Source organism: Opisthocomus hoazin, chromosome 1 (assembly GCF_030867145.1).
Source record: "Opisthocomus hoazin isolate bOpiHoa1 chromosome 1, bOpiHoa1.hap1, whole genome shotgun sequence".
Taxonomy (NCBI): domain Eukaryota; kingdom Metazoa; phylum Chordata; class Aves; order Opisthocomiformes; family Opisthocomidae; genus Opisthocomus; species Opisthocomus hoazin.
Window position 1 is genome coordinate 105,022,513 of NC_134414.1, and position 14,995 is coordinate 105,037,507.

General features: G+C 40.7%; 1 protein-coding gene across 5 annotated transcripts in view; it reads left to right on the top strand.

The window, feature by feature from the left end:
- The window catches only part of DSCAM (DS cell adhesion molecule), a 509,926-nt gene that overhangs the window by 438,394 nt on the left and 56,537 nt on the right, over positions 1-14,995 (top strand). For 4 of the 5 annotated variants that reach the window (XM_075431726.1, XM_075431749.1, XM_075431732.1 and 1 more), the window contains exons 21-23: positions 3,655-3,808; positions 10,178-10,295; positions 11,122-11,285. In XM_075431726.1, the coding sequence (XP_075287841.1) occupies positions 3,655-3,808; positions 10,178-10,295; positions 11,122-11,285 (436 nt within the window). Of the gene's footprint in view, positions 1-3,654; positions 3,809-10,177; positions 10,296-11,117; positions 11,286-14,995 lie in introns of those variants that run through there. The other variant, XM_075431754.1, reaches the window with a different exon arrangement.

Below are 14,995 nucleotides of genomic sequence, written 5' to 3' on the forward strand. Positions count from 1 at the left end.
ATAGCTTTCTAAAGGAGTCAGAAATGCTAGGAGATGGCATACTTCTTCAAAGCATACAAAGCAACGTACACCAGTAGAGCTGAAGTTGCATCAGAGGAAAATTATGCTTTCTGCAATGGCTGTTCCTCAGCATCTCTTGCTTTTGCCTAGTTTGGGAAGTAGATTGACTACACCCTGATAAAGGACTTTGATTTAATTTCATTCTTCACAGCGCTTGCTGGCTTTTTAGAGGCTCAGCCCTGTCTGTGTTTCTTAGACAGTGAGATGAAGACAGAAGAAAGATTAACCCATCATCTGTAAGCTGAATAAAAAGAGTAGTTAGGAAAAAAATCCCTTCAGCAAGTATGTTACTGTTTTTGGGATAAAACATCAGTATATGTTTCATACTGGCACATGCAAAGACCAATATGTGACAAGGTGACATTCCTTTAAAATATTTCTTACTTCAATTGCTTAATCTTCTCTTTGCTGACAAAGGTCTCTTTTCTCTTCTTGTGTAATGAAAGTCTCTGGCATGTTAGTCTAATTGAAATGACAGGCAAAAGTTAAAAGCGAAATTGATTCTTTGTCACTGGAGCATCCCCAAGTGTTTAAAGGGAATGTTAGCTGAGGAAACAGAAGGTGTATGTTAGCTAGTTAGAAACAAAAATCTTTTGCTATAGCAGTTTGTTTTAAGAAAATAAGAATCGTTAATTTAGTGAAGATATGTCTACTAGATTCAATTAATAAATTATTTCAATGAATAATTGAATTTATATTTGGAATAGCTACTATTGTAAATGGGTGGATGATGCCAGTTCTCTGTGGGTGAAAGAAAGGAATTGAAGACATGTCATTTTAACAGGCATTAGAGAAGAAAATTCTGTGATTATTCCATCTTTGGAGTTCCAGGGAGAGAGACATCCTCTGTTTTGAGACAATTTCACAGGCTTTTCTACCTGGGCACATTGCAGCCAGAGGAATTCTGGAGAGCTTTTTGTTTTTTTTTAATTTTGTCTTTAACTTTGGTTCTCAGAAAAGGAGTGCTTAAGGCCAGTGCTATAGGTTCAAGGTAGAGGTTCTCTTTTTCTGCTTAGCTGCTTACCTTATCCCAAACATAAAATCTCAGACTAGATTTCTCTGAGCTGTGTTTAGCAATTGCATACAGGGTGTACGTCTGTCTGACTGTTCCAGTCTCTGTCATCGCAGAGGGGAGCAGAGCAGCAAGGCATTTCAAACGGGAGATCTGCAGTATTAGAAGGGGCTTCCAAGGGCAACCATATGTCCCTTCCATAAACCATGGGAGTCATGGAAATAACAGTGTGAATTTAACTGGACTGATGCTTGCTGGAATGAAAGTTTTAGCAATAAGGAAGTCTGTAATGGCTAGCTGTTCCTAAATGCTGTATCCACATCCCATATTAATAGGTGGTTTAGGAGTAGCTTGTGCTAGATTGCTGCATTAGTGAGTGGAGCCAAAGTGCCAGAGACAGCCTAGCCTGTTTGACTTTCACATAAACCCTAGGAAATGCTGCTTCATGAATATTAAAATTCAGCCTCCTGTTCCATGATCAATACATTAATGTTTATGTATGACCTCACAATGATCCAGCCTGTCATGCCATGGGCATTTGCCCAATATTGTTGTGTAAATGTCGAGACAGATCGTTCTCAAAACCTGCTGTAATATTTCACATAATAGAAGTGTCTGCCTGCGCTGACCTCTTCATCTCAGAAGCAGAAACCCAGGCAAATGCTTGCTAAATGGGACATGCTGACTTGGCATTTTGACAGGAGCAATGAAATGGTCTAGAAAGTACAGCAAGTTCCCTGTTTGGATTTGTGTTGAGCTTAGATAACTGTTACTTGGAGCAAACCAATCTCCCCAGAAAAGTTAGTCTCCATGGAGGAAACAGGATATATTCTTGTAGAAGCAAATAGAGGCACATATTTGTATTAAAGCTATGGAATTAAGTATTTTCGTTAGCAAGCACATTAACTTCAGATGTCTTCAGCGCAGACAACTACACCTGGGTTAGTTATATGGACACTTCTATAGCTGGTGCAGAAACACAGGTATGTCAAGGGCATGCTTCATCCCACTGCAATGTATGTGTCTCAACTTGGCCAGAAGAACCTTGCCTTACAAGTTACCTTTTCTTTGCATGGTCTATGAAGGCAGTCAAGGACACTGGCTTAGATGTAGATGTCTTCACTCTAGATTTCAAAAGTGATAGAAGATGAACCCCCCAGTTCCCCTGGCTATAGGAGATGCCAGTTCAAGAACAGAGAAATGCAGTGACCCTTTCAGTAGCTGAAACTGGCTACTAGTTCACACTGGAGAGAATGCGAATGCTGTCTCAGAAATATCCCTTATTTATTTGGGATTCACTTTGAAGGACTACATATTCCAGTCCTTTCAGGTCCACCTGCCTTTTGAAATGCTAACTGGATGAAATCAGCCTTTATCACCAGTAGATTATTTGTATATCAAAGAGATTCCCTTCACAACTTCTGTCAGTCTGAATCAAGTTTACATTATACTGATGCATTATTTTTAATGCTGATCCCTAGTAAAATCTTCTTTTCTAAGTCATTAACATTCTAATTATTTTTAGCCTAGTGTTCGTTCGCCATTACCATGCTCAGTATTGCACAGGGAAGTGAGTCTTTATTATTCATTCTAATGGTTCATTACCCCTCCATTTTGAAGTACAAGAATAACAAAGCTCGTGTCCGAAGCAAAGCTGACTATACTGAACCCTGTAATCATGTTCAGGGCTGGCAAGCTTTCCCATCTTCTCCACCAAGGAGTCGAGCTTCCTGTGGAGGATGTGCTGAGGTGTACAAAGCCCACATCCCCTGGAGGAATCTATATATTTGTCTGCACCTTTCCTCACACAGGTCACTTCAAGCAAACTGCAGAACATCTCACAGATAACCAAGTATTCCTTAGCAGCTGGTCGGCTTCACTGCAGCCCACAGCCGAGGCACTTGAGTGACAGTGCAAGAACAGCCTGAATTGGCATTTCTTCCAGCGCTTGTCCTTCGCTGTTAATGTGGCTAAATAGCTGAGATGACCTTCTGCTGGAAATCCTTGAATGGGAGTAATTCTGTGATTAAACAAAATTAGACTTGGAGGAAGTTTGAACAGTCTATTACAAAATCCAGTTTTATTTCTTGATTCATTCCATTACTGAAGGAACGAGCCATTAAATACAGGGAGAAGGAACACCAGCACAATGGTTCTAGGTGACCAGAGACATATCTCAAGTAGGAAACTCCAGGTTTCACAGCAGACGCAGGACTGAATCCTCTGTTGGGAAAGTTTTGTGTAAAACAAAATTGGTTTGTCAGAAATACTAATGGTAAAAATTTGTCAGATATGTTCACTTAAGTTGCTGATGCAACTCCATAAAAATAGACAGACACGTAAAAGTCCTAGTCTGAATAAAAACAAACTGTTAACAAAACATAGGCCCAAATTCACTGGATATGAATTGATTGCAACAGGTTACTGTGTCTGCTCTGTTTATTGCCATCTGTCATCTGTTTGGAGCAATTGATACTCATTCAAAGTACCCTGAAGTAACAGGCTTTGTAGCACTTAGTTTAGCGAATGTTTTCCAAATACCGTTTATTTTAGTCTGGAAACATTTGTCTCTCCCACCACAGGTTATCAGCGAATTTGAAGCCTCTCCCGACTCATTTTCCTACAGAATCCCCAACCTGAGCCGGAATCGCCAGTACAGCGTCTGGGTGGTAGCTGTGACTGCTGCAGGAAGAGGCAACAGCAGCGAGATTATCACTGTGGAACCACTAGCTAAAGGTACGGTGACAGAGTTTTTAAGGCAATCCAGAACTTTACAATGCTAATTACTGTTATAATTGGCACGTGGCTTCTTTATGCCTCATTGCTTACTGAGAGTGGGATTTATCAGGAGTAACTAAATATCTTTCCAAAAGTTGGGTGACAACTCTTAGCTAATTGCCCAAGCTTTTGCTGTAGTCAGCAGAGAGAGAACAACGTGCTTCTTTAGGGGGTAAGTCATCCCACCTACCTTAGAAGGAAATAAATTGCTGCTTGGAGCAATTTTTATCTTCTTTTGTTGGGTATGGAGGGTTTGCAGATGATCCTCCTTCCCTTCTGAATGCATATCTCTTTTTTTTTTGCCATACAAGACAACTGCTTTATCATTCTTCTTCTTACTAATATCTCTTATGTACTCCACAAGTACAATCTTCTGTATAAAATGGTCTGATTAACATATCTAAACTCTGAACAATTGTTCTTAACTTGCATTAGCTTTGAAGTTTGCTGCTTCTATTTCAGATATGAAGAAGGGATAATGTGCCTCAAATCCTACATATTTTTTCGCAGCTGTATTAGTTGTTCTGTTAAAAGACGTTGCTTGGGCCCATGAATTCTGCCTTACCTGTACTGTAAGACATGATGCTTTCAACACTATAGCACCTTAGCTTGGAAACAGAGACCTAACATTTTAGACAGCAAGGTGAGAAGAGCCCCATAAGTACTCAACCTCTACACATGATCTTCAGACTGGTTATTCTTTTTGCCCACTCAAATTGGTAACGTCACAGAATGTGCCAATATGAGCAGTGTATTGCACAGGTCCCTAGAGTTGCAAAGGCAGATGCATTTAATTGACTGCAGTTTTAATTCTTCAGTCATGTGGCTAATGATGTGGTCATGTAAAATGAAGTGTCTAGGGCTTTATGATGACAGATACTTTCTAAAAAAGCTTTGCAAAACTTCAGCCAAATGCCACCAACATGAAAGAACTTTCTGCATGGAAGAGCATATACCATCACCATAGGGAAGTTTGCTGTTCCTACCTACCTAGGTGGTACATATCCAGTATGACGATGGTAGATTAACTATCAGAGCTATTGTCACAGATGGTGGTGATGGCATTTGGAGGGTAATATTTCAACACATAACATTGCTTCCTAATGCACAGAATTTGCAAACAGCATTCCTCAGGCTTGTGATGGGAACTTGCATGTCTTTTCTTTGTCCGTTTTCTAGACTAAAGTTTTTATTATATGAGATGGATATTTTTCAACACATCCAACAGTGAGAAACCGGTAGTAACTACTATATTACTGCTGTAGATCACAATGGGAGATTTAACACTGTAAACGTAGCGGGGGTCTGGTGAGGTAAAGAGGCCCAAGCTGGAACGAGCAGAGAAATGCTTGCTTCCCATACTATTGCCTACAGCTTTTTTCTTTTAACTGAGAAAAGCCTCCTTCACTTTCTGCGTCTTTCTGGCATTTTTTGTACAGTCCTTCAGAATTTTTCTCTTAGCAGATACAGAGTGTTATAGGAGTGACCTGAAGGGTGGCTGAAAGGCTATGAAAATCTGAAGGATCTGAAAAGTCTGGAGCTTTTCAATTGTTGAATTTCTTGTAGGATAACTGCGTGACACATTCTGAACATCAGTGAGACCAATGTTGAGATCTTAAAGGGTGGATGAGGAGTGTAAAGGATATCCATAAAGGAAAACCATGAAAAACACCTCAGGGAAACAGGGCAAAGGTTTCAGTGTGGTCATCCTTTTAGGCCAGCTGTTACCTGTGGGTAGTAAATGTGTGGTGATGAAAAAAAAAAAAGAAACAAAAATAAACCATAAACATTGATACTTGAATAAGAGCAAAACCAATTAGACAACAATATGGTGCAATAAAAATAGATTGAGGGTGTAGGAAAACCCAGGACTGTGCAGGGACCCCTGCACATAATACACTAGAAGTTCTCTTTCTGCATCTCCTATGCATTGAAAAAAGTGGACAGTGTCTCAGACAAGACGAACGCAGAGCAATGCAGAGTTTGCAGGTACCAAGATTCATAACATCTAGTTACGAGGAAATGTTGTGTGTGATTGCTCTCGGTTTGCGAAAAATACAGAAGTTACAAACTGACCCACATGTACCTAAACTGAACAAGCTTACCAGGAACTGGACTTAATTCTGCTCCTCCAAAGTTTATTTAATATGATCCATGATGCCAAATAAGTGAACTTAAAAATAGCTTCTATGAAAAGACAAGGGGACTTTAAGGAAAAATAATTAATATATACAAGTCAGTGTGAACAAGATTTTATTTTGAAAGACAGTAGAATGTATCCAGTCAATGTCAGAGCTAGTAGCGATACACCAATAGAAAGTCTGCATTAGATGATACCCAGGACAAGCCTCTCTTATATGCACTTAGGACAGAGAAAGTGATGAATGATCCATTTGTGGAGGTTGTGACAGACACTAGGAATAATGATACACAGCAATTTTACAAGTTTGGACGTAGCCAGGTTAAAAATTTCTTGTACAAATGTATCATTGGGCCTTTTAGAGAGCTTGGAGAAAGTGGTCATCGGTGATAAGGGCAGTGGGTACACATATTAAGAAGGATGGGTAGAGTTACTAGCTTTGAAGACTTTCTTACCCCCAGTATGTCTGACACAAGTGACATATCACAGGGTTAGAAGCAGTTATATCCTGATTTTGCTACAATTCCTCAGTGAAGAACATCCTACGGGCCATTATTGTGAAGTTGTTTCCTTCTTTTTTTCTCCACTTACTTCACAGTAACAGTCCAAGTAATGATACCATCATGACAGCTAATGCGAGTTAACTTTGAATTGAATTATGTCAACTTAAATATAACCCCCTTAAGAACACCTCTGAGAACAATGTGAATGTCTAGATAGCGGTTTGATGTGAAATGGATAGTCCAATTTAAATGAAAGCTTGATTCATGTTAACATTTCTTTCTTTAGTGTCTCCATTTCTCAGAACAGATTGTTATTCTCTGTAATTAACTGACAAAAATAAGCAAAAAACCCCAACAAAAATAATCACAGTGATGAAAGTTCAGTTTCTGCATAAGCAGGCCCTGCCCCCCCCCAAATTACACTTCATTGGTGACTTTGAAGTTGTGAGTGTAGCCTATCAAATATGTCTAAAAGGTGGGAAACCTTGCATGTACCTTGTTCCTCTTATTTCCTGGCCATGACTGACGGAGAACGGCACTTGCCAGCAACATGATGATGATGACAGATCTAGACCCATGGCAATCTGATCCTCTGGGGAGAATTCTGACTTTACAGTTGAGTTTCCCCTGTTCTTGTAAACTACCTGAGCATTAGTGTTGAACCGGTTTGCCTCCTAGTCTATGTTGCTTTGCGAGTTTAATGTTTTTAAACAACACATGGGGCTGATATGATATGACACGCACCCCATTGGTCTGTTTCTGTAATGATTCATCATACTGCAATACACAGGATATTCTTCTGTAAGAAAGTAAATGAAAGAAACTCCTGACCCAGGGTATTCACTGGTGGCTCTTGTATTTGGATTAATCTGAGCTGCAGTGAACTGTCATAGCGACAGCTCTGTTTCCCCATAAATTGTGCCTATAAAATTCAACTGTGTCCCCTAGAGAGAAAAAAAAAAGAACAATGTGTTATGGCCTCTTGCAAAGGATTTCTGCCCATTTCTTCTCCTATGACAGTAAGTATAGGTAGCAGGATTTGTAATTTAAACAAACAAACACACAAAAAACTGCATTAGCATAAGAGAGTGCACTGTTCTGTGAAGGCACCTCTTTGTCTTCAATTAATACTTGGGTTATTGGCAAAAAATAAGAATAGACACAGTCCTAATCCGGTGCCATGTCATCTAATATAAGGCTGGTGGGTAGTCAGTAAGCATTTGGGTAGTTTGGTTAACAGGGAGGTAAGCCCTGCAGCTGAATTGCCTATGGTCTGTGAGATTCAAGGTATTTTAACCTCATGAATGCCTGTTAGTGTTTAAATAGTACTGCTTTCAGATTAATTGCCCTGGGCATTTTTTTTGTTTCTAGTTTTCTTATGTATGTATACCTGTTAGCAATCTCAGAATATTACTAGAAGTTAAGCTATAAAGAAAATTGGAGTTAAGAATTTTCATGCTGTTTTACCATCACTTTTAAAAGCACTCAGTACGTGAAAGGAATAAAATAATGTATAGAAAGTGACTGGTACTTTCACAGAAATAGTGCAGTATGCTTTTGTAATGTGCACTTCTGGGTTATGGTCTGTGATCGTAGCACTGGCTGTGCTTCTGTGAAGTTTGTGTTACTTCTGTACCTGACTCTAAAATGGGACACACAGGATGTTGAAAACCAGGAACTACAACATAAATGACTCTGGAGATCTGATATCCAATCTGTGACTTAAGGAAGAATTCACAGTTGAAATAACTATTAGAGATAAAGGGGTATCAAGAAAAGTTTGGTAACAGCGGTGCTGTGTCTTGCTGAATACTTTGGCAGGATTCCTGCATTACACATGCTTTGTCCTAAAGTCACTGGCAGCAGCTGGAAATAGCTGGGTATTTCAATAAACACTGGAGAGGTGGGAAAGACAGGGAGAAAAGAATTAATAGCTCATTTTAAACTATTTTTTAGGCTTCATATTACAGAGGGAATTTTGCATGGAACAGGAGTTAGAGTTTGTAACCACCATTGCTCAGAATGCACTGCAGCTACTAGGAGCAATCCAGGTACTTACAGATGTGTTTTGTCGATACTCACAGCTGATGGCATCTTCTGCTGCTTTTTAAAGATGGCATGAGTGCCATTAGGCATCTCCTGCAACAAAAACCTGGCGCCACTGAAGACAAATGAGCCTTCTAACACTAACTTCAGTGGAGTCAGCATTTCAATCCATGTCTCTGGGTAGATTGAGCATTTTTCTCTTTCAGTTAGCTTGGTTAATTAGGCTGTGGCTTGTGGCAGTGTAGGCCTGCATAAATCTTTTCTGAAAGATATGGCCTTAGGAGTGCCACAGTGGTGGAAAACTAGGCTATGTCCTGAAGCTTATTGACTGCCCAGTGTCTCTGTGTCATTCTGGTGTATCACCTCCTCAGGGCAGCACAAGCCACAGCACCCTCTGGCTGGGGCTAACCATCAGAGCTACCAGAAGGAGGGAGCCAGGGGTCTTCAGCTGCTGTTTAGTCAGGACAGGACACGTCCATCCTTGGCTGTTAGGAAAGCAGTGTCCCGTTACCAAACCTTGACTTTGTCCGCTACCCTATATCTTCAAAACTTCTTATGTTTTCAGTTAAAATTTTGACCAGACAATAATCTCTCAAAAAGCTTAGTCTTCCACAATGCTTGAAAAGAACACAGGAAACGCAATCCAAATTGATGATACAATCTGTGAGATCTTTCTTTAAATCAATATTATATATTAATGTCTCAAGTCCCACTGCAGCCTACTTAAGTAATTTCCCTTAACTCTTCAAGGCCTGTTCTCCTATGCATGGCTTTTTAAAATATATTTGTAGAGGATAAAAACCCTTTGAGATCAAATGTCCCAGTTATATCTGATGCTGGCTCTCATTTTCACGTTTTTCTAATCAGTATAAAATGGATTATTAAGTATAAGTTCTAATCAATGAGCGTGACTGAAGTAGATCAGAATTATAAATACAGTATTTAGTATATCTGCGTCCAGTGTATGCCTTTGAAAGGTATGTTCAGAGACCAACAAGAAGTCTGTTTCTAATATGGGTCATTCATGAGTATTGAAACTCTAACACAGCCCTAGTGTACTTGTATATTATACACTGAAACTACAGCAGTGATATTTTTGTTGGTATATTTAGGTGATATGGGAGCTGACTTAAGAGCTTGTTCATATTTGCGGACTTCAGACAGTCTCTATGCAATGTACTCACACATTCATACACAAAGGTTTATTTTGCTTAATACCATAGCTATTGTTAACAGTGATGTATCAGCCATTTAGTTGTTGTAAGATACCTCTCTACTGTGGACTCTTCCTGCTGGAAGTTTAAAGAGGAGCATCCCTTGGACATAATATTAATCCATTATTTCTAGTATGAAATATACAAAAATCAGTAAAGATTATTTTGCTCTTTTTCTCCACAGGGATGACTCTTCCAGTCCTCTGCCTCATCTTTCTTCTGGTTATTTGTCTTCCATATACTAAAACTATAGTACTCATGCTTGAATAAATAGCTGATATTATGAGTTTCTAGTTTCCTAGAAGCACAGCATGAAACATAGTGGCTTGGTTTTCCACATTCAACTCTGGATGTCGGTGTTTCCCTGCCAAGGACTGAAGGAATGAACACCTTATCTCAATCTTTCTTGCTTCCTCTTTCTCAGCTCCTGCCAGGATTTTGACATTCAGCGGCACGGTGACAACTCCCTGGATGAAGGACATTGTCCTCCCTTGCAAAGCCGTTGGAGACCCAGCTCCGACAGTCAAGTGGATGAAGGATAGGTAACAAGCAACTAAATGTATAGCTGAAATAAAGACCATTTCCTTAAAATCCGGAGGGCTGCGATGTGGGTGACTCTGAATGACTGTCTCAGGAAGAAGGATCATTTACAGGGTCTGAACACAGTCACAGTAAATGAGGAGTTCAGAATTTCCTTGAACTAAAACTAATTGGCTGTGGTGATTAGAAGGTATCAAAAGGGAGGAAAAGTTACAAAGACTGGGTAAAGGTAAACATTCAAAAGGTAACACCTTGTCTTTTCTGTTTTAACTTCAGGCACACAGAATAGTTCTAGTCTGAAAAAGCAAAACATCTGATGCATTGAATCATGCTGTGGAGTGCAGTGTACATGTCTTGCATATATCTTGGTTTCCACTATTCTGTTTTGAACTTCATTTTCACGCTTTGGCAGAGTGACTTTGAAACACACATAGACAATAATTTTTGTCAAAGCACCACACAAGCAGTGATAGTGCAGTGCTATGAAACCATCTTGTGCATTGATACAAATAGCTATTATTTTATAAAGATGGACTTTGTAGCCAGGAACTGCCTTTTACTCTTATTTTGGCACTTTCACAAAATAGCAAATAATTAAGGACGAAGAGAGTTCCCATTTTCACTGTAATTGGGCCAGGATATGTGTATTCTTTAAGAAAATGGCAGGTGTTTCCCAACAGAAAATATTCCTTTGCTGTCTTTATTGAAGAGGACACCTCCCTCTTTTTCTTTCTTTCCATTATTAGTTGGTTCAAAAAAACAAATCCAATCCTGAGTAATTTTGATTGTAACTTCTTTAATGTATGCACTTTGTTTCCTGTGAGGTAGTAACGGGACACCCAGTCTAGTGATGATTGATGGGCGAAGGAGCATCTTTAGCAATGGCAGCTTTGTCATTCGTACTGTGAAAGCAGAAGACTCAGGATACTACAGCTGCGTCGCCAGTAACAACTGGGGATCAGATGAAATAACTTTGAATTTGCAGGTACAAGGTAAGACTATTTGATCTATCTTGTGATTGTTATCATAGCTATTAACTGCTATGTGCTGATAATGCATAGGTATGTCTGTTTGCAGGTACATGTAATAAAATATTAATATTATTGTGTATTAATACAAATTTCATTCTTCCAAATGAAGAAATAAAATATTAGGCAGGTCATTCTGACTCAGCCATCAGCATTTTATGATACAGTAATTTTTTTACTTTTGGTGGAATATTTCACTTGCAGTTATCTCGGTACGTAAGCTTTTGTAGGGTTGACAACAGAGTGTTTGCATTCAGTTATTTTATAGTTCTTCACACAGAAAATATGAACTTATGCCTTCTCCTCAAGAATATTACATGTATCATGTAAATATTGCAAAATTCAGAAAGAGACGAAGGCATTTTTTTAGCTTCTGAAAAGCCATCAACAGAAATATGCTGTGACCTTGGACAAAAATGTCATTACTCAAGAGCAGAATTTTACTGATGGTGTATAACAGACAGCATCTAAAATGAAACATCAGTTCAACTTCAGCTAGCAGATATTACCAGCTACCTTTTATATGCATGTTGAAATGTATATAATGTATCCATTATAGAATCATAGAATCATAGAATGGTTTGGGTTGGAAGGGACCTTAAAGATCATCTGGTTCCAACCCCCCTGCCATGAGCAGGGACACCTTCCACTAGACCAGGTTTCTCAGAGCTCCATCCAGCCTGGCCTTGAACACTGCCAGGGAGGGGACATCCACTTCTCTGGGCAATCTGTTCCAGTGTTTCACCACCCTCATGGTAAAGAATTTCTTCCTAATATCTAATCTAAATCTGCCCTCTTTTAGTTTAGAGACATTCCCTCTTGTCCTATCACTACACACCCTTGTGAAAAGTCCCTCTCCAACCTTCCTGTAGGCCCCCTTCAGGTACTGGAAGGCTGCTCTAAGGTCACCCCGGAGCCTTCTCTTCTCCAAGCTGAACAGCCCCAACTCCCTCAGCCTGTCCTCGTAAGAGAGGTACTCCAGCCCTCTGATCATCTTCGTGGCCCTTCTCTGGACCCGCTCCAACATATCCATGTCCTTCTTATGTTGGGGGCTCCAGAGCTGGATGCAGTACTCCAGGTGGGGTCTCACGAGAGCGGAGTGAAGGGGCAGAATCAACTCCATCGGTGTGGTTGACACGCTGGAGGGAAAGTGTGCCATTCAGAGGGACCTGGACAGGCTGAAGAGGTGGGCCTGTGTGAACCACATGAAGTTCAACAAGGCCAAGTGCAAGGTCCTGCACATGGGTCAGGGTAATCCCAAACACAAGTACAGGCTGGACGGAGAGTGGCTCGAGACCAGCCCTGAGGAGAAGCACTTGGGGGTACCGGTGGATGAGAAGCTCAACATGAGCCAGCAATGTGCGCTTGCAGCCCAGAAAGCCAACCGTATCCTGGACTGCATCTACATTTAAAAAAAATTACAATATAGAAATACACATTAACAGTAATGTGGAACAGAGCATGTGTGTTCACATTCCAAGAATTCACTACCCAGGAGGTTTCCTTGCTCACTTACACTAAAGCAGATGCTAAGAGTGCTTCAATTGGCTGCAAATTGTTGTACCAGAGGGATGCAAATAACTGAGTTGGGAGTATGGGTTGTGCTGCGGCCAGTCACTCTCATGTCCCTCGATAAGCAGCCTAAATTTCTACTGCAAACATAAGAGAACATAGAAAGAAATTGTCTCAACTGCAGTGCAACTCCCTCTGTATAAGCCTACAGTCCACTAAGCATTGAAAGAAATGCCGTAGTGTAGATTAACTTCCCTACGATGCAACAGAACCTAAAGATGCTCTTCTGCAGTGTCTGAAGCATAACCACAACAGGAAGTAGGGAAACAAAACACTACCAAATGCAAACCTCAGATTTCTATTTCACTAAGTACTTTTGTAATTGCATATCCTTGCTGTTATTGAACTGCAGTAACTAAAAGCAAATCAATATTACTTCCCTGAGGGACAGAGAAACACTGGCACTTGATTTGTGGGACCACCATCTTTTGTAGGTAGGGTGAAGCTGTGATGAAAAGTTTTACGATAAATCTTTCACGGTGTCGTGTGTGCAGTCTCTCTCCATGGAATTAGCCAAGACAGTCAGAATAATGGAACAAATCCATCTCACACAGGGAATTTTCCTTTAGACTATGAACTGTCTTTTTTGTTTTCTTCAGCACTGTTTAGCCCTGTGAGGGCAGTAATATCACCTTGTCTTTGAACTAGTCCATAGCTGTAAATCAGCAGCCTGCACTTTATATCAGCACTGATTATTCTGCAGTCTGATTACTTCAGTGTGAACTGCAGAGGGGAGCTTTCACTGGAGCTTCACTCTCCAGGTAGAGCTACCTCTTAAACACAGGCAAAGCAGGCAATGTCCTCTGGCAGCAGACTGCTGGACACAACAGCATTTGTGACTTCTGTCCTGCCTTGCTCACTGGCTGGTGTCTGTCAGGCTGTAACTGCGACAGGGAAATGGCAGCTCCTGCCAGCAGTGCTCACTGACACCACCACCTGCTTCCCACACTTGCAGTGGCAGTGACAGGAGGAGGTCTGTCTGCCTTGGTGTCTCTCCTCCCTGGCTTTCCATCCCGGCTTTACTGCAGTTTCTAGGATCCCTTCCCATGACAGACCCTGTCTATGCCTTAGTCCTTGTTCTTTAGGCAGCAGACTTTGTTTTTGTCTGTTTCTGAGGAGCGTGGAGACCTCTAGTAACACTTGTTCAGAAAACAGTCCATAAAATGAGCCAGACATAGTGCTGCTGTGCGTGACCAGAGCAGTGCAAAGGATTTAAAACAGGAACTGCCCTTTCTCCCTCTTTCAATTTCTGAACCTAGAACTGCACATGTAAAACACTTGGGTGAAGTGCTATCGAGCCTTCAGGGCTTTAATAAAGATTCGACTAGCTCTTTGAAGTTTCAAGTGCCATTCTTCTCTATTTTAGCAAACATCATCCTCCACAGTCTGACCTTTTTTTTGTGCCGTGGTTCTGATTGCTTCACTTGTACATCAGGACTAGTCAAATCATTGAGGCAGAAGTCAAAGATGAGCTCTCCAGGCTATAACAAGTGTATGATCTTATTGGCTGACGATAGATTTGTCAAGGTGAAAAGAAAGCTGGATACTTTGCTACTTTCTGCCCTTGAGCACTAAGCTTTGGAAACCTAACCACTATATATACTGGTGCAATTTGGGGTTACTTAGACTGAGCATAAACTGTCCCAGTTCCCAGTCCCATTTTCAGTCCCAGTTCCCCAACTCAATTCCCAGTCCCAGTTCTCCCTACTCTGGGTGACCTGCTGGGATATAGAATGGCTCCTTCTCTGCCTTTTCATGCCGGATTTTCCTCTGAAGAGAACTGGACACTGGGCAGAGGATGGGAGATAAGACCTCTGTCTTATTACTGCACTCTGTCAGGAGCTGGTCCTGGGACCTGTGCGGTTCTTCTGACCCACAGTTTAGACACAGCCATAATGTTTATGGGAAGCAGCAGAACTGAAGTGTTTCCAGGTTTGTTCAGCCTTTACTGATAGAGTTGTGTCTTCTTTATACCAATAACTTCAGTGAATAGATGGTGTGATCTGGAAGAGGTGTGGATCTGCTTCCAATCACGGATCTACCTATGCTGCCTAGCTAGCACTCACAGTTACACTGGCAGAAATTCTTGTTATGCACTTTTT